Source organism: Perissodus microlepis, chromosome 6, assembly GCF_051167445.1.
Source record: "Perissodus microlepis isolate ML-2025 ecotype Zambia chromosome 6, ASM5116744v1, whole genome shotgun sequence".
NCBI classification, from domain to species: Eukaryota; Metazoa; Chordata; class Actinopteri; order Cichliformes; family Cichlidae; genus Perissodus; species Perissodus microlepis.
This window is the reverse complement of record NC_140466.1, coordinates 22,150,012-22,169,054: the sequence shown is the minus strand read 5'-3', so window position 1 is coordinate 22,169,054 and position 19,043 is coordinate 22,150,012. Positions and strand designations below refer to the sequence as shown.

At 41.8% G+C, this 19,043-nt stretch overlaps 1 protein-coding gene across 1 annotated transcript; it reads right to left on the bottom strand.

The window, feature by feature from the left end:
- Positions 1-3,110: 3,110 nt before the first annotated feature.
- smox (spermine oxidase) lies at positions 3,111-18,565 on the bottom strand. The gene is made up of 7 exons (XM_084931489.1): positions 18,441-18,565; positions 12,251-12,485; positions 10,141-10,367; positions 7,807-7,980; positions 5,909-6,629; positions 4,406-4,566; positions 3,111-3,653 (listed from the first exon to the last, which is right to left on the bottom strand). Exons 2-7 carry the CDS (start codon positions 12,456-12,458, stop codon positions 3,501-3,503), a joined length of 1,644 nt encoding a protein of 547 aa, XP_084787615.1. The 5' UTR covers positions 12,459-12,485; positions 18,441-18,565; the 3' UTR covers positions 3,111-3,500.
- Positions 18,566-19,043: the final 478 nt, after the last annotated feature.

Below are 19,043 nucleotides of genomic sequence, written 5' to 3'. Positions count from 1 at the left end.
CAAGCGACGCTTCGAGCTCAGTGCAGAAAAACACAAGTGTATAATGTATAAACCATTACTGCCTTTCTCTGAGGGATTGTCCTGACATTGTGTGCCTGCATGCTCACAGAGAGGCATTGAAGTGAGTCATTGTTAATGCTTTTAATGGTTTTCCTGCAGTTACAAGTAGAAAGTCTGCTGTGAAGGCCAAACCGCTGATGACTTCTGAAACGTGTTTGCTTTTTCTGGGAACTGCAGCTGAGCAGCAGGTCACCTTTGTTCAAATTCAAATACATTTAAGCAGCTAGCGTGCACAAATATCAACACTCTATTATTAGATACCAGGAATTACGACTATCTAGTTCTATATATCGGCCTTTTGACTTTGTAATTTTACTGCTTTTATGTTTTCCCAAGATTTGGGGAATGCATTGAAATGTTGTTTTGAATGTGTGCGTGATGGTCTTTGTGGATTGCACTGAGTGAGAACAGAATGCACCCATGCTAGAGAACAGACATCTTTTCTCAGTCGTGAATTAAAGCCCCCTTTTTTTCTGTGTGACAGTACGAATTGTTCCACCTTGAAAGGAGCAATAACAGCGACTTCAGTCAGGCTCTGTCTGCACTTGCCCACACAGTAATGAGACGAGGTCTAATCAGACAAAGTGAAAACACCTGTGTGGGTGGCCCGTGACCATTTAGAGGCTTTAGTTCCCAAACATTTTAAAAACAAAATTAAAGAGCCTACACGGGTCGTCTGTTCATCTTCGGGGGGCGCGCCGTGTCCCTCAGCACTGACACGTTAAACTCTTAGATGCACGTCATTCTCACGTTTGAACTGGAGTCTATTCTCCTTCTTGTTCACCATCTGACGCTGCTTGATTTTCATATCTGGCAGCAAGTTTACATCACGAAGATGGATCTGTGTCCTTGCTGCTTATGTGGTCGTCAGTCTGTGCTTCAGCTGTTTCCCATAAGAGCCGAGCTGCCTGTAGGGTGCAGATTTGCAACCCTCAAATTATCTCGTCTCTGTGCTTTAACCCTGTAATGCCAAGTGTGTAATGTTTGATGCACGGATTTTTGTGAGTTTTTGAGACTTGTTACATTCCCCTAAGAAGTTTTGGGGCATATAGGAAAATAAAAAAGAAGTGTCTGGGTTGAAAAAGAGACATTGAGGCAAAAATCTCAAACACATACTGTTTGCAATACTTTGGAAATCAGGTAAAAGTCTCTGTGCAGAACTGATATGTAGTACTGTAAGCTTCTTTCGGCTGCTTCCTTAATGTGGCTTAAATAAAGCTGACCACAACTATAGATCTGCAGCCTAAGTAGATCTTAATTGGAAACTTCCAACCAAACACGTGATCAGTAATGGATTCTGGGTAACCATTTGTGACATGGTGCTTGTCAGGGTGCACCGATTTATCCTTAAAGCACAGAGGGGCAATTTTGAGTTACTTTCCTCTGCAGTTATTTTTTGTGCCGGTCTTGGAGTTTTATTCACATTATATGTGAATGCATTAAAATAAAACACTTTTCTGAACCATTTATCAATTCTGTGAGATTAATTCTGAACAATCTGCAAGCAACTGAAACAAATAAAACTTGAAAAACTTTTGTTGCTGACACATCACATTTCTACAGTCACAGGCAACTTCATCAACTATACCTGGATGGACATGAGCAGCAACAATGAAGGTCGTCTGTGGTGTTCAAATGATGGTCTAAGGAACTTGAAAAGAAAAGCATCTGGACTTCTTGAGCCACGGGGCGATCGTGGCTCAAGAGTTGGCACTTCGTCTTGTACTCTGAAGGTTGCTGGTTCGAGCTCCGGCTCGGACAGCCTCAGTTGTTGTGTCCTTGGGCAAGACACTTCCCCCGTTGCCTACTGGTGGTGGTCAGAGGGCCCGGTGGCGCCAGTGTCTGGCAGCCTCGCCTCCATCAGTGTGCCCCAGGGTGGCTGTGGCTACAATGTAGCTTGCCATCACCAGTGTGTGAATGAATGGGTGAATGACTAAATGTAGTGTAAAGTGCTATACAAATACAGGCCATTTCTTTAAGTAGCTTGAAGACGTTTCACCTCTAATCTGAGAAGCTTCTTCAGTTCTAGGGTCAAATGGTGGAGAGTCCCAGATTTAAGCCCTGTGGGAGTGTCCCCCCAAGAGGGACAATGGATCCCCTAATGATCCTCTAATAACACGAGCCAAGGTGTGAAAATGGGTGTAGGTCACAATCAGCCAAGGTTTCGGGTGAGTTCATTTTTAAAATGATGGTTATCTGGTGCTAAAGGGCCCAAAGTGTGCCAAGAAAATTGAGACTCATCAGACCAGACAACATTTTAATATCCAATTTTGGTCAGCATGTGTGAATTGGTCTTCTGCTGCTTGTGGTGCATCTTGAGATGCTCTGCTGCATACCTCAGTTCTAACCAGTAGTTATTTGAGTTAATATTACCCCCCACTTAACATTAAAGCAGTCTGGCCATTCTCCTCTTACATTAATAAGGCACTTTTCCTCAGAACTGCCTCTCACTGGACATTTTCTTTTTCAGAGCATTCTTTGTAATACTTTAAAACATTTTTTAAGTAATTCCCTTAAATTTTTGAGTAAAATTCTAGCTGCTCATCAGTTTCTAAAATACTCAGACCTGCCTATTTGGCACCAACAATCGCGACAGACTCAGACCTACCATGCCTGAATCATGCAGTTGCTGTCATGCGATTAGCTGGTTAGATTTGTGTGTTAACAAGCAGCTGAACAGGTGCATTAACAAACCAGCCTGTGAGGGTTTGTAGTTAAAGAGGGCTCGTTTTCACACGACCACCTGACTCTGGAAAATGATGATCGGTGGGGCGTAAACACAGAATTTAAAACCTGTTTTCATTTGTTGCTAATTGAAACCTTCCCTTGTCTTTTCAGTCTCTGATTAAGAGGATTGACAGTGCTGTCCAACAGAAGTGGAGGCTGGGCTGAGGTCTGTTCTAACACCATCTGTCACTTTGGAGCCTTTTTCCTCTTCTTTCCACGTGCACCACTTTGTGCTCCCTCTCACTCAAAATAATGAGAGCATCTGCACATCCACTGGTGTGTTTAATAAATTTAATGAATCAAGAAAACAAAACAAAACAGTATTAAATGATGATAAAACTTTTATTTTGTTAAAACCTTCGATTTTTTTTGTTTAGTATTTTCATTATTTTCGAAATAACATAGCATTACGTACAGAAGGCACTTACAAAAACAAGTTAAATTACAGATGCTGTTATTATAAACATTAAATTACTGATTAAAAAAAGAATGATAAAGAAATGAAATGACAGCACCATTGGCAACTTCTGAACAGTACACCTCAAATAAAAATTTAGCATGATTCAAATCTACAGTACAATAGAAACAAAAGTCATTTGTTACAAGTGTAATAATGCCCGAGCTATGCTTTTAAGTATAACTTAATCATCAGGATAAAAAGCTTCAACTCAACAGGTTTGTATTTTTTTCACTAGTCAGAGGTTCATTTATTTTTATATATTAGGCTTTGTGGTTTCCGCGCTGTTCAAGTCCTGGTAAATCTCCATCAGGCGAGTGGCCTCTCTCTGCCCTGATAGCAAAGCACCATGGGTAGTGGAATAGTATTTTCTGTGGGTGGCCTCTCCAGCAAACAGGACCTGTAAGGGCTGAGCAAAGAGGGGAGGAGAGGAAACCAGAGAGGGAACAAAAATGAGATTCAATCACGATCCATCAATGTCATCATGTTGTTTTTTTTTGTTTCTCCTGAGGCACTCGCTCCTATTTCACTCCCTTGTTAGTGCTCCACATGTAGGAGGCTACAGAAACTTTCCTGAGGGCTCGGGATTTCACTTTGCCAGGGTTGTACACTTCAGCAGAAGGGGGTCATGCCGTTCCTTCAGCAGTGTCAAGTGAACACACGGATCCTCCACCCCCACACTCCTAGCCCCTTCTCCCTTTCACCCAGAATGCATCGAGTTTCATGGTCTAGACTTTTGGCCTGGAATCAGCACTTCGGACCCTCCTGACACCAGCTGTATTCACTCTGCACCAGCTGGGCTCTGACATGTATGTGATGACGCGGCCACACTGGGCACATGATCTCTGAGTGTGGCCGAAGGTTGTAAACAAACCATGAGGGCAAAAACACTGCCATCCCAAACTTCTACACTCAGAACAGTTCAGCTTCTAAGTAAAAAATTTAATCAGTAAAACATTTTCTAGAAAGGGAACTTTAATGTGGAAATAATTATAAAGAAAAAGTGTAAAGTCAACATACAGTATATGGATAAAAGTGGTAAAATGGTCAATAGACTGGCACTTACATGGCACTGTTCTACTCAAAGAATTTGTGTAGTGTATTAAAAAAAAGGATGTCTACTAATCAATAAATGACAACTGTAATGTAAGCAGTTCTTACTGGAGCCTTGGTGCTATTGGCATAAGGTAGTGGCATGGCCAGCTTTTCACAGTCCGCACCACTGGATCCGACTCTGGTGAAGGAGTAGGAGCCTCGGATGTACGGGTTGCTGCCCCATGAGGAGCGCAGGATGCGCCGGGGCTTTGGAATGTCGGGGTTCCCTGGAGATGGACGAAAGGGTGGAAAGACAAAGGAGTCAGCTGAGATAAAAAGACAATGACAGTCAGCAAGTCGACAATAGCAGCTCTTATTATCCCTCTCAGCTCTCACTGTGGCAGATTCAACATGTTTAGGAGCTACCACGTCAGTGGGTTAGGATGCTAAGATTTAAAAACCATCCCTAAAACAACAAAAGCAGAGAATGATAACTGATGGTTGACATTTCATGAGCCATCATCATCATCATCATCATCAGGTGTGAATGAAAGAAATGTCTGTACAACAATTTCAAAGCAAATCCAAGTTGTTGAGATGTTTTTCAGATACCTCTAAAATGGTAAAATTATATGAAAGACCAGCAGCTAACCTGGACTAGCTTTTACACTTGGATGCTTAATCTGCCAACACCAATCAACTTATGACTGTGTGTGAGCAGAGAGGCACCAGTGAGTGATGCAATTAAGCAAACAGCTGAAGGGATTAAACTACGTTGACCTAAATGAGGAGTGACTGTATGTGTTTGGCTTCTCTGTGCAAATTACAGTCCACTGACCTTATCATGAAGTGACAGTAAGTGTCTCTGTGACCTACTTCTGAGGTAGAATATAATCCGAGACCTTTCCTCTCTGCACTTCTTACCTTATGCAAGTTGCCAAACAGCAGTGCGTGTTACATTTTAGCTTCCAGTCACCTTGAAGAAGTTAGTCAGCCTTCTGTTTTTTTCCCCCAGTTGCGCAAGATGTGACGTGCATCATGTAACTGGTAGCAGCAAGTACTGGATTGTTTGTGTATGTAGAACAGAAGGGATGGTTAAAAATCCCAGTGACAATAAATGACTCTCTGCCTTGTGCAACATCAGCTCTCTGAGCGGTGACATGAGACTGGAAAGCTGCCGTTCACCGAACACAAAGAAGGCACCCGAGTCATTCAGCGATATCATCTCTCAGCCTTTCTTTGCAGAAAAAAAAAAAGGTGCTTACATCACAGCTGAAAGGTGACATAATTTCCTTTCTATGAAGTACAATGACCCAACCTTAATCATAGTGCAAATGAGTCACTGAACTCACAGCCTCAGACTGAACCGTGTTAGTTTTAGATGACTGATTCTTAGTGAAGGCTTCACTAGAATTAAAGAAGGAGGTTACAGCTGAATTTGCCTGGTTTATTAAATCCACAGAAGTGAAGATTATAAAAGTAGAGATCTCTTATTTGTCCTCAATAGTTCTTTGTTAGTTAAACTAGATCCTATTTTAAATACAGTTTTAAAAAGTCATAAGAATAGCATATCTTGTTATGAGCGTAAAACTGTCCAAGCTCTATACATCTGCGTCTGCATGCCCTCACCTGTAAAGCGCCTCAGCAGCTCAGTGCAGGTCTCGGCCACCGTTTCGTCATCGCAGCGCTCCATGTACAGCGCCTCCTGCCCACAGATCCAGCCGCTCAGCATGTAGCCGTAGCGCTCAGGTGGATAGAGGACATCAAAGCTACAGATTTTTTTGTACCACAGCTCCTCGGGGTAGGCCAGCTGCTCCAGTTGGGCCTCGTCCTCCCACACAAATTGGATGCTGTTACACTCGGGGCTCCAGAAGGGCTCCTCAAACTCCAAGAATATCTTGTCGGTGGTGCTGATGCCCAACTTCTCGATGGCGAGGACCTTGTCCTCGGGAAGAGAGGGCGAGAACATGGCTTCGTGGTTTTGCTTCAGCACGCCCAGAGAGGTCGTCACGATCACGTGGTCAGCCATGATCCACTCCTCATCCTCGCACTCCACGCTGACAGGGTGACCCCGCATCACAGGCTGGCTGCTGTGGTTGTTTTCATTGTGGTTGTCGTCGCTGCTCTTAGTGATCACCTCCTGATGCTGGGCTGAGTAGTTCCAGTGGATGCAGCGCACCGGCTTGCGAAGGCAGATGGTGTGGGAGGGGATGTCCTGGGCCAGGAGCTCCATGATCTTCATAAAACCTTCAGGGATGACATAATGTGCCCCGGGGATCTCCGTCCACTCACCAAACTCACTCAGGGACACCTCGTCCATACTGGGAGAGCTGCTTTCGCAACTTTCCACCTGAAACATGATGCAACATCAACATAGAGGATCGGGTGTCACTAAAGTAGCAATGCTAACATTCAAAATCAAACCTCTGCTGCCATTAAAGTATTTACTGCGTGTCAGCAAGTCATCTCTGCAGCTACTAATGCACTCAACAAATCAGCATGAATTAACTAGTTTAAACATACTGGGGATACACAGGGTTTACTTAGAGGACAGCTACACCTGCTTCTGGCTCATTAGCTGGTGAACCAGTATGGCAGCAGTTACCTAATGTTTGCTGTTTGCTTCCCTGCTGCGTTTCTCCACATGCACTCACTTTATATTCACTTTGAAATATAAAGTTATACAGGCTATAACTTCAGTTCTGTGAGGATGTACCTAGGCCACTAATGAGCTAGGTTAGCATAGCTTTGCTGGTACTACTTGCAGGGTTGATAGAAAATTAATGTTTTCAACTACTATGTGAGGCGACAGTCAATCAAGATCTATTTACCAGTTGTGGTCAAGTAAATCTCCCTAGGGGCCACATGACACACTGGGACTGTTATGCCATGTTATTGACTTCATCCCTTTATGAGCTAATTGGCGACAGAAGAGGATGGTAACGAAAGAGGAAGATGGAGGCAGAGGATCTGCTACTGCGATGCGACCGTTAAAGGCAGCAGGTTAAAGTAACAGTCCCAGATTCTCATGTAGTCTCTAGGAAAATGAATCGCTCACCCCAATTAAAACAATCCAGGGTGATCACTAAGCAGTATCCTGAGAGGTGGACTATGCAGGCTCACATTAAACTGGAAAATGTGATCATTGCTGTGACTTGTCACCCCAATTTAACTGATTAAAGTGAATTATAGGCAGCTAGCCCATGCTAAATGCTAACCACAGCAATGTTAGCCTACTTTATGAATGAAAGATTAGGGTTGCTTTGGCAATCATACCAGACAGATGCCCCATTCCCATGTAAATGACGTATGTTAGCAAGATTGTTTTTATTTATCTGCAAGTTGTATTTACGCTGCTCCCTGCTCCTTTTTGTTTTTAATTTATAATATTTATTTGTCCATTGATAGCTACATGGATTATAGGCAGCGATAAGGAAACAAACCAAAGCTTCAGGGTTCATGAGTATCAGTTATTTTCTAGGACTCCAAATTTACAAATGTTTGTCTTCAAATGAAACAACGCACACCTTGAGGTACTGCTGTAGCATGGACAGTTTGAGTTTCTTGGTGCTCTCAGAGTCATCAGGATCCAACATGATCTTCTTGCGGACCACGTCTCGTGTAAAAACGCCAACGCTGTTCTGGCTCTCAGCACAGACGGGTTTCCCGTTCTTGAAGAACTCCTGAGTCAGCTCGTACACCTAAACGAGAGCAAAAGGCAAGGAACGATGTAAAGAAAGCAGGGCATTGTGAAATGAGGAACTAAAAGAAACCAGTTTATTTCAGTCCAGGGCAGATTTCTTTACTTGCATGACTAAACACTGGCATCATGGCGAAACACTACAGACAGAACAAGTTACAACACATTACAGGCCGGTAAAAAGCAGAACAAAGACAGCGGTAAAGGACACTATGAAGAAATGCTGGTGTGCTGACAAAATGTGCTTCCACAATGTTGATTATAAACCATTTCCTAGAAAGAACAGCCAGTAAGGACAACATCAGTTATGCATCAGCATGTATTGAGTCAAAACATAACAGCGCAAAGCTGTTGTCTCGACTTCCAGTTAATGAATCCCTGACTTTCCGAATGCAGCCCATGTACTGGAGTTTAGACATTTCAGGTTGAATGTTACGCTTGGGCCTAAGTACAAATGGTTCCAACTGACTTCCTGACTCTACCTCGTCTTCCCAACCCCCAAATTCCCCTTGTGCCTGATGGTTTCTTGCTTGATTGCATGTGTGTTGGTCATTCTCGTAGCTCTGATCTCTCTCCCAGCTCTGTTTTAAATCAGCATGTGCACAATGCTGAGCTATTTGCTGACTGTTACAAACTACTGTTTCGCTCAAGGAATAATCACTGAACCACACCAGTTTTCACACCTTGGCTCATGTGATTAGGTAGAGGATCATCAGGGGGTCCTTTTGTCCCTCTTTTGGGGGGGGGGAATACTCCCACAGGGTTTAAATCTGGGACTCTCCACCATTTGACCCTAGAACTAAAGAAGCTTCTCGGATGAGAGGTGAAACATCTTCAAGCAACCTAAAGAAGTCCAGACGCTTTTCTTTCCAAGCTCCTTAAATCACTGAAGTTATTTTTGTTTTCATTGCTTGTGACATTTTTCTTTTTTGCTGGCTGCAGGTGCTGTGAGTGTAAACTGACAGGAGCACTGATCTGAATTTGGCTTTTATTAAATTCTGATTTTTGACATTTCATAGTGATTTTCTAGTGAAAAATGAAGGTTGATTTAACTTGATATACAATGAAAAAAAAAACCTTTTAGATTGCTGCATAAATATATTACAAGTGAATGAATAAGACCTAACAGTTAATAGAGAGAGAATAATTAAACTATACCACATAAATATTAAACATATTCAACTTTATTCATTAAGGAAACAACTCAATATTACACATGTGAAAGGGACAGTAACCAATGCTGAACCTCAAGGATAAACCCAGCACAGAGCATAAGAAGTAACCTTCATATGACACGGACCATAATCATTATTAAGGGTGACAGAGTGTTCACCCCTGTCCACATCACTCCTCAGTCTGGGCTGGATGATATTACAGTACACCGTGTGGTAAAAGGGAAGTGATCCTGTGCAACTTTGCGGCCCCCAAGTCAAACCAATTTTTTATACGCATCACAAATACCAAGAGAGCTTGTGCAATATGTGCATCAAAGCATGCACTACATTCACAAGAGCTGGAAAACTGGAGTGATTTGAACAGCATAGACTCATTTCACTGTAAGAGGACAATTCACCACAAATCTTCAGGTTTAAAAATAATGTAAAGCTCTTTTTTCTGCTCATATCTGCGAAGCTGTAAAATTCAGATTCGTCACTGCACAGATGCTGAAAAGAAAAATGTGTGTGTGCTGCTATACCTTCTCTCTGTAAGTGCTTTTCCAGATGTGACCTACTTAAACAACAACTTACACAACAGTAAAAAAAAAAAAAAAGAAAGAAAGAAAAAGTAATGAGCGTGAGAAGACTTGCTACAGTAAAATCACCTTGCTCACTACAAGCTGTTCCAGCCTGTTTTTCCATGTCTGCACAAATGCGTTGCTCTTGTGCATCACTTAATCCACATTCTTATTAATCCAGCCTAACATATTCTGGATTTAAAATCATGGATTACAGCTAGAACAAAGTGAGCCTGCACAGTGAGTTTTTTTTCAATGGTTACCGCTGACCTTATATAATCTGGCTACTGCCGACAATATGTGGCAAAATTTCACTTGCATATTGAGTTGTTATGCAGGTTGAACATCGAGCATCTCTGTTCGTGCACACTTCCATTTTTGCATGCTGATGTGTGCATCCAATTGTGCGCACATGTGTCCCCTCACCTCATTGTACAGGTCACTGAACTCTTCCACCAGGTCCTTGGGGATCCTCTTCCCGACATTGGTCTGGTAGTGAGCCACACCGTTCTTGGTGTACAGGCTGATGCGTCCCACGCTCCTCTCCCCATCTGTGGTGTGTTCAAGCAGCCCGTTGTCCTCCGCCAGGTGGTATACTGGGTTCCCATTGGCACCATGGATCCAGGTAGCGCCAAGCTCCAAAGTTGCTTTTCCTGCAGTACAGAAAAATCAATAGAGATTAATTTAAAGAACACAGGGTCTCCTAAGTGCCCCTGATTGATGCAGTATATACGGTCTTCTTGGCTCAAGCACAATCACTCTGGAGTTTTGGGTAATTATAGAGTTCAAAAGTAGGTCAACGCAATTAAAATACCAAAGCTAAAGCCCCGGTGGAATACCATGAATTTTCTTTTCTGAGGATTATAGCATCAAACCCACTGTATGTGTTCACTTTTTGATAAAACGACAGAAGTAACCACACGCACTCAAGCACACAAACATGCATTTACATAACACACAACTAACACAGCACCTAACATATAGACTTACGTGTAACCGAATGCATGCATGTTTTTTTTACATGTGGCTCCTTTTATGCGCACAGAGCCAGGCTCTCTTTATTAACCGCTCGTTTGTTCTTGCCAGTTAGAAGAATTCATCATGGTGGAAATCAGTGGAAGGCTAAATTTTTCTTGCCTAAGACTCAGTTGATTTTGTAAGATAATCACAACAACGTCACTAAAAATGCATTTGAGGAAGTGCGGTTTTTGGCATATTCAGGAAATCCTGATTGTGCGACTGTATGACTGATTAACAGCACAGTTTAACTGAAACTAACCAATCAAAGTTAAAAACTGACCATATGTCAAATATTGTCTTCTTGGGAAAACCTTAGCAGATTTTAAACTGTTACCTGGAATTTTTTTTTACCTAAATAGGGCAAAATTGTTAACTTAGTTTTTCTGGCATAAAATTCAAAACCTTTTCTGTACAGTTATTGGGTTCATAAGGGGCCTTATGCAGGTCTATATGTTTAAAATAAGATCAATAAGACGCTGCAAGTTAAAACTAAGACTCACATGGCTAGGTCAGTTTACCTAATTAGCACATTTTGTTTAACAGTGAAGTGAAGTGGCTTCCTAAAGCTAGTAGCTAGCTACCTACAGAAACCATTTTGCAAGTTTTTGTGTTTTATTCATTCATCAAATTATTTTTTAAGCTTTTGGGCTTCATCCATAAAGATGGACGTAGCTTCCAGGTATGACAGGTGAAGTCAGTGCTGAAGTGCCTTATGGCATTTATACGGTCATCAGGGAAGGACCTTTGAGCAAACAGCGGCGTGACTACAGGGGCTGTTTGGCTATTGGCTCAGTTACTAGCTTCAGATTACATCTAATAAAACATTTTGTAAATTATTTTCATTCTAAATGCCTGCTTGAGTCAGGACTATGTGCATTTAGTGAACAATAAGACGGCAGCAGCGAAAATGCTCAGCTCACCATAACAGGACTTCATTTACGTGTGAGTGACGAGATGGTGGCTACGCCCAACTATTTTATTCACCGTTTATGTGAAGTTAAGCTAGATTCCCTCATATTTTAGCTAACAGATAAAACTGAAATCCATTTAAAAGTGCAACATGTAGCAATTTTCATATATTAAAACAGTTTGTAATGATCTGTTAGCTAATGCTAATTTAGTTGCTCATGCTGATAAACAGCCAGCTTTCTAATGTTGTCTTGAGTGGATAAAGTTGATTCAATCACACTCTCGGGGCTGATAAATTGCTGTTTTCCAATATCTTTAACAGCCAACTTAGACTCTTAATCACACTCGTGTGGGTAATGTGACTTCTTACTAACCAAACAAAATCAAAACAGAGAAGCTTTCCAAACGACTTAACCAGTGACCTCGTCCATGATCCATTCAAATGATTGCCAGTAAGCACAATGGTTTTCTAGAGACTTTGCCTCATCGTATAATATAACTTGACGTAGAACTTCATGATTTAATCAACTGGAGATGTTCATTCTACCCGTTAACCCAATTAGTGTGTGATGCTAATTTTTGGGTTAAGACAGAAAAATCCTCCCACCGTGCTGAACGCTCTGAACTCTCCCGCCGATGTGGTCCGATGCCTCTAGGACAGAGACATCAGTGAAGCCGTTTTTCAGTAGGATCTTAGTTGCGGCCAGGCCAGCCAAGCCAGCTCCAATCACTACTATTCGAGGCTGCCGATGAATACGTAGGCCGCTACTAAGAGGATCATCAGTGCTGTCTGAGGAAATTTCACAACTTTGCATGCCGTCCAAACTCCTCTGCAATGAAGGCTGGGGACAGAGCAAAGAACAAGAACCAAGTTACAAATGATGACACTGACAGGAGGGTGACAAATACACATGTAAAACTCATAAACTCCACATTATGTAGTTTTGCTATGTATAGGAAAGGTTAGGGAAACTACTGAGAGTGCATTTTTTACTTTACACTGGAACCTTTAGAGCAAAACTACCCAAGAGGACAATAAAGTCTAAAGCTATTTAACTCAAATTTGTGTAACAACAACACAACATGTGTATATCTGTGCGTGTGTGTGTTCGTAAAGTGCCAATTTGCTCAGAGGTTCTACATCAAGAAAGATCAGCTTTAAGTTTGTCAAACTCTTAGCTTCCAAAACCCTGTTTTTAGAGCCCGAGGCGACTATCCATGGTGATGATTTCAGTTTGAGGACTTTTCGAAACCCAAAACATTTACAGGTGTGCCCTGCACATCTGTGCTGTTGGCTGCCTGACAAACGTATTGCCTGGGCATGACTTCACCACCCTCAGGATGATGACAGAAAAAAGTGGCAGGGTTTGTTAAAGGCAGGTACCTTGGAGAGGAATTGATGATAAATATAAAAAGACATATAAAAAGAATGGAATTTAAATACTCTCTCACCAGTTTCACCTACAGAATAACAAGAATAACAAGGACGTGGTGAAAATAAGATAATAAAATGATCTTGTTCAGCGAATGTAGCATACACAAGACGATGATTTATTCACACTACCCAACCAAACCAGAATTTTTTGGCCAGTGGACCTCAAACCAGAGTCAAATCTGGGCCTCTTTGGTGCTGTGCTTGTTGGTCTAAGTATGTGCTTGTTTTAACACAAAAATAAAGCCACCCCTCCTCAAAAAAACCCCAAATCAAAACACACAACCTATTTTACAACTGGTAAGTCCTGCTTATTGGCATTCCTGTGAATATAACCAACATTTACAGCTGTGTTTATACCTGTGATTAACTTAATTTAGCCCCCCCATGCCATGCGGCTAATGTTCTGCCTTCCCATAGTGTGTCTGTTTATTATTAAGCACAAGGCCAAATTAGAAGCGATGAGACAACCCTGTTATTTCCATCAGAGAATAGACTATACAAAGGCACAACAGCAAACCATTGCTCATTTCTTGTTAGAGTCCCTCTAATTTAACTGAAACTGCTCAGAGACACCGTGACTGTGAAGACATAACACAGACGACCTTGTTGTTCAGCCACACAAGGCTGTTCGCTATCGATGTATGGACAGCTGCGGATGAGTGTGGGAAACAGCACGGAGGACATTCCTGAACGTCGCTACGCACTAACACTGTAGTTCCTTATGGGAGATATATCAGTCAAAAGTTATTGCCATTATATGATAACGTTTAGGTCTGTTTTCCTACTCCTGACTTGTACAAGCATCAGTATAATGTCTTCTGAGGTAACCCATATCCTGCCAACACACACACACACACACACACACACACACACACACACACACACACACACACACACACACACACACACACACACACACACACACACACACACACACACACACACCTCCCTGCTTTGTTACCACAGCAACACCGGAGAGAGTTCAGTACATAATATACTGTTTAGAAAATAGACAGAGTTTCGTTTAGCTTGAGGCCACCCAGCTGAAAGACGTACACGCACTCTGCAGACCACAAAAAGACATAACTGTGACACACAATAGGCCTCTGCACAGATATTAAACTTTGACTTGATTTTGGAGGTTTTTTTTTTTGAGGAACTGTGTTGTAAGAAAGTTGTGAGCAGTGATAGCGCAGTTGCAAGATCAGCTGATCAAAGAACAAAGAACAAAAAGGCTGTCAGAGAGGAAACCACAAGCTTTGACAGAACATCTGTACGAGAAACGCTCGTATCCGACTGCTGAAACAGATGTGGGTTAAACCCTCAAATCTGCCCGTCAGTACATGACATGTGGCCTGACTTCATGATCCTCCTCGTGAATACAGGTCAGACTTCCTGGATTTGTAAAACAGGGGCTTCTTCCAATATTTACTATGTTTGAGGGGTTCTTTTTTCAGCAATGTTTCAAATCACGGAGCAACACTGTGAATAAAATAATTTTCTTCTTATTTTCCTCCCCCCCGTGCATGATGTTTATTTGTTTTGCTGGAATTTACAGATTTAGACTATAAACTGTATATAAAGACGGATGCGGCCGCCATGACATCACCCACTGACATCGTCCTGCCTAGAAGCTGAGCTTTTGCCCGCTGCTATCTGGGGTTTTTTTTTTTTTTGAAAATGGGTGTGATTGGCATAGCAAACTGAGATACACCCCACAATCTTATGGCAGCGACTTGTAAATCACAAGATAAGCTCACCATAACGCTTATGCTTCTTTATTGACCTTTGAGATGCTAGAGACCATAAAGCAATCAGAAAAGTACAGGGTGTATCAAAAAGAAACATCTGATTTCAAAGTGCTTTAATTCTGCAGTCGTTCACTGGTAACAATCAAAATACGTACTGTTAGAAAAACAGGATTTGGGAGTTTCACGTGTTTTGAAATCAGATGATTGTCACACTCACAATTCCCAATCTGACGAGTGCAGGTTCGAGGCACCTTTACATTGGTTTTACTTTTCAGACCAAGAAGCTATGTCTATCTTTTCTATACACTCTGTAAACTGGAACAATATTGTGTATCCATGAACACATAATCTATTGATTTTCTCAAACTGTATTATTACTAACATATAAGAATATTAAGTGGTTAATCCATGCACAACGCTCGACTGACTCCATTCTGCATCAGCACTTGTGAACAAGCTACCAATTAAAACACTGAATCGCATCTTTGTAAGTATTAAATGAGGCCGAGTTTCAGTTTTGCCCTTTTCTCTGAAACTAATCCCAGCCATGAATGCTTTGAGCTGAGAAATGTTCCATTTACTCTCTGCGCACAGAAACAACAACAACAACAACAACAACAAGAAGAAAACAGTTTTAACAATGACACCAATCATCAGTTACATTCCCAGAATCTAAAATTGAAATATGAATTCAGCATCAACATGAATGGACTCATTCACAGGCTTTAAAAGAGGTTGGTGTTAGTCTGCTGTATGTATTTCTGGAACAATAATATATTCATGAAGGACTCAAAAATGCTTTTTTTTGGTTTTTTGGTTTTTTTAAAACCCATGTGGGAACTACCATGTCTCTTTGCTCTGCTGCTTCAAAGGCAGTTTGTTTAAGAATGTGGTGTACAAATGCGTTTTTGTGGCATTATGTGATTTTGATTTTTTTTTAATTCTGCAGCTGTTAAGTTTGAACATCACACAGGAAACTGATTTGTGGCAAAAAACAAAAAAAACAAAAAACAAAACACAAAACACAATGACAACAACAGAAAAGAGAAAAGGATGCTGGTGAGCAATTAGTTGGGTACCTTTTGGTTTATATCCTGCAGCCCATTGCCTCTGATCATATGTATGTATGTGCAAAACCTTTAAAGCTAAATTCTTTATTTCACATAATGCAAATGTGTATGATGTTAAACTAGTTTCTACGGATGAATTACGCAAGTGTTTCCTCAGACACAGTCCACAGAAAACACAAGTAACTACGTGAATCATCTCCAGCAGCCAATAAAGACCCACCTTCATGTGTGACTTGTACTTACTGTTTACATTATGATAAATGCCTCAGCTTCTCTGACCACCACTTTGGAGGAGACGCACACTAACACGCTGACCTTGTGTCAGCACTTTCCAATGTTGTATATGACAACATTGTGACAGTCCCAGTTGTTAATTTTTCAGAAATGCTTTCTATCTACCCTCTATATTCCAGAACTGGGACTTTACAGGCTTTGTCTCCCCCCTCCCCGCTTCTCCACACACTCGGACTAAGACACTCAGACGTGGGGGAACTTGTGCCTAAAACAAGATCCCAAACCAGGTTTAGGCCATGTTGGAAATCATGTAAGGTTCATTTTCTTCTTTGCGCTGAAATGTAAGTGCAACATACCCATCTAGAATAACTCTGATGAAATCTGGCTTGACCTACAAAATAAATCCTATTTCACTGTTAAAATTCACCTGAACGGATGATGATCTAATTGATGGAAAGCATTTAATCTCACACACACACACACACACACACACACACACACACACACACACACACACACACACACACACACACACACACACACACACACACACTGAACTGACAGATTGCGCATCACTCCGTGGTAGCATGTAATTCTATGGCTGGGTAATACACTTGCCACATGTCACCGCACCAGGCTTTACACCACTAGAGCAGATTAATGTGTGGCTTGGCCTTGGGTAGATAGACGGCTGAGGGTGGGGTGGAGTGAGGAGAATAGACGGGGAGGGGAGGGGGTAGGGCTACCATTGACCTAGAAATAGCAATCTACAGTACAGTGTGTGTGCTGGTGGACTTGTCAAGTTGCAGGGCGAGTCTTGGGCTGGAATGTCTTAAATCACTGAGTCTGAGCTCATTCGTGGCTCTCATCTTTACTGCTTTCCTCTCCGCTTTAATTGTGAACACAGCCCTTTCCAGCTGTGTCCACACTCACATCTGCATTTCCTCTTTTGGTCCCATGCGAGTAGTAGCATGGAAATGGACATTTCTACATCCTTACATGAAAAAAGATGGGGGAAGAAAAATGCAGGGTAGTCGGGTGGGGGGTGTTGCCAAAGGCCAGACATTCCACACTTCTCTCCCATCTCTGCATTTCCCAAGCTGGGAGGAAGGACCAGAGACACCCCGCTCACAAAGACATAAACACTCCACCGACGTGCCCCTTTATACACCACACTGTTCTTCTCCAAATGCAGATAAAGAGGAGAGCCGTGCCCTAAGATGCTGCTGCATCCAATAATTAATGAAATCAATTAGAGATGCACAATGAGGGTATACTAATGACCACTGATAGAGTCAGAGCATAAAATTCACAAATCAGAAAACATGTAAAGTGAGAAAACCAATTAAAGGTATTTTAAGCTATATTTGTAGGAAATCACGACAGAGGTTAACAACAGGTTTTGTTTTGGGGGTTGTCGAGCTGTAAAAATCCCCTTGATCTACATATAACATTTTTACCTGCAAGGACAACTTTATTTATTAAATCATTTTCATGGATTCATTGATAATTTATTATTTTTAAAAAAAGAAGGGGAGTACGAGAAAGTGAGAAGCTGATAAAATAGAACTGATCAATAAGTAAATGATTAAGAATAAAATTAATTAGTTAGGTCTAGAAAAAAATCCGATAAAATGAAGATAACGAGTTCAAACATCATTAGAAAAGCAGCAGAGCAGACAGAAGGTAAAAATCAGTGGAAATTAGACTGTTTGATTCCCTGGTGGATATCCTGCTTGGATCAGCTGGAGTACAAGCCTCCCCCTGCCACGTATAGCTCAGCTGTGATGCCAAAGTGGCAGCAGTTTGAAACAAAGCAAACTCCGTTACTTTAACTAATTATCTATGAAAGACAACACGTGATGGTGAGAACAACAACAAACATACAACACCTGAAGGCACCTCAAAGCGGACATTTAGCGAAAAGCAAAAACCCACCTTATTCCAGCATGAGCACTTTGTCCACACACACACACACACACACACACACACACACACACACACACACACACAGAAAGACCTGCGATACATCAACTAACATCTGATGTGCTCGTCCACCGGCGAGCTTAAACACAGGCAGCAGTGCCCGTTCATATTTTCTCAACACAAACAAGTGGGTGACGTTTTGTGTGTACGGTTGCCTTCAGGACCCCCTGAGCTGTCACAGTGTTTCCACAGATAACAGAGCCTCTTTTCCCCCCCTTACGTTAACAATTAAAATCACGGCGGTCCTCTTTACCGTCCCGCTGCTGAATAATAACCTGTTAAATATGTCAGTTTTTTCCCTTTAGTAGAAGAGCTGGTTACCTGACTCTCTTGGTCTTTAGCTGTAAAACCTCAGAGTGCTCCGTTTTCCTTTGTGCCGTTTTTTCCTCAGACCGGCTGCGCTTTGTATTTATGCCTGGAAACCAGAAGGAGCCAGTTTTTCCGTGGCCGCTGCCTCCTCATTAATAATGCAGCAGGAGCGATGACGACAGACCTGCCCTCCGCTCCGCCTGTGCCCATAGAGCTGTGGGCTGTACAAACAGCCCCACACACATGCTCATCTATTCAGACAGACGTTCGGGTAACGTTGTGTTCCGCGTTATTTTACTTGGTTCATGTGTGTTATTTTTGACCGTGTAGTAGTGGTCTTTTTTACTAAGACCTCCGTAAAGCACGTTGTGATTGGTTTCTTGTCTTAAAGAGAGCTATATAAATACATTTTTACTTACATGCATCTGATGGATAGTGTATGATTTCAGTCATCAGGATCTGCACAGCCCTGTTAAAATGGAAGTTTTTGTGATGTAAAAAAAGACACCAATATCTATCTATACTGTCAGGATATGACTGTGTTCAAAATAAACAATCAGATTCAAATTCATGTTAAATAGTAGTCAGAACACACCTGCCACCAGTGTGGCTGAT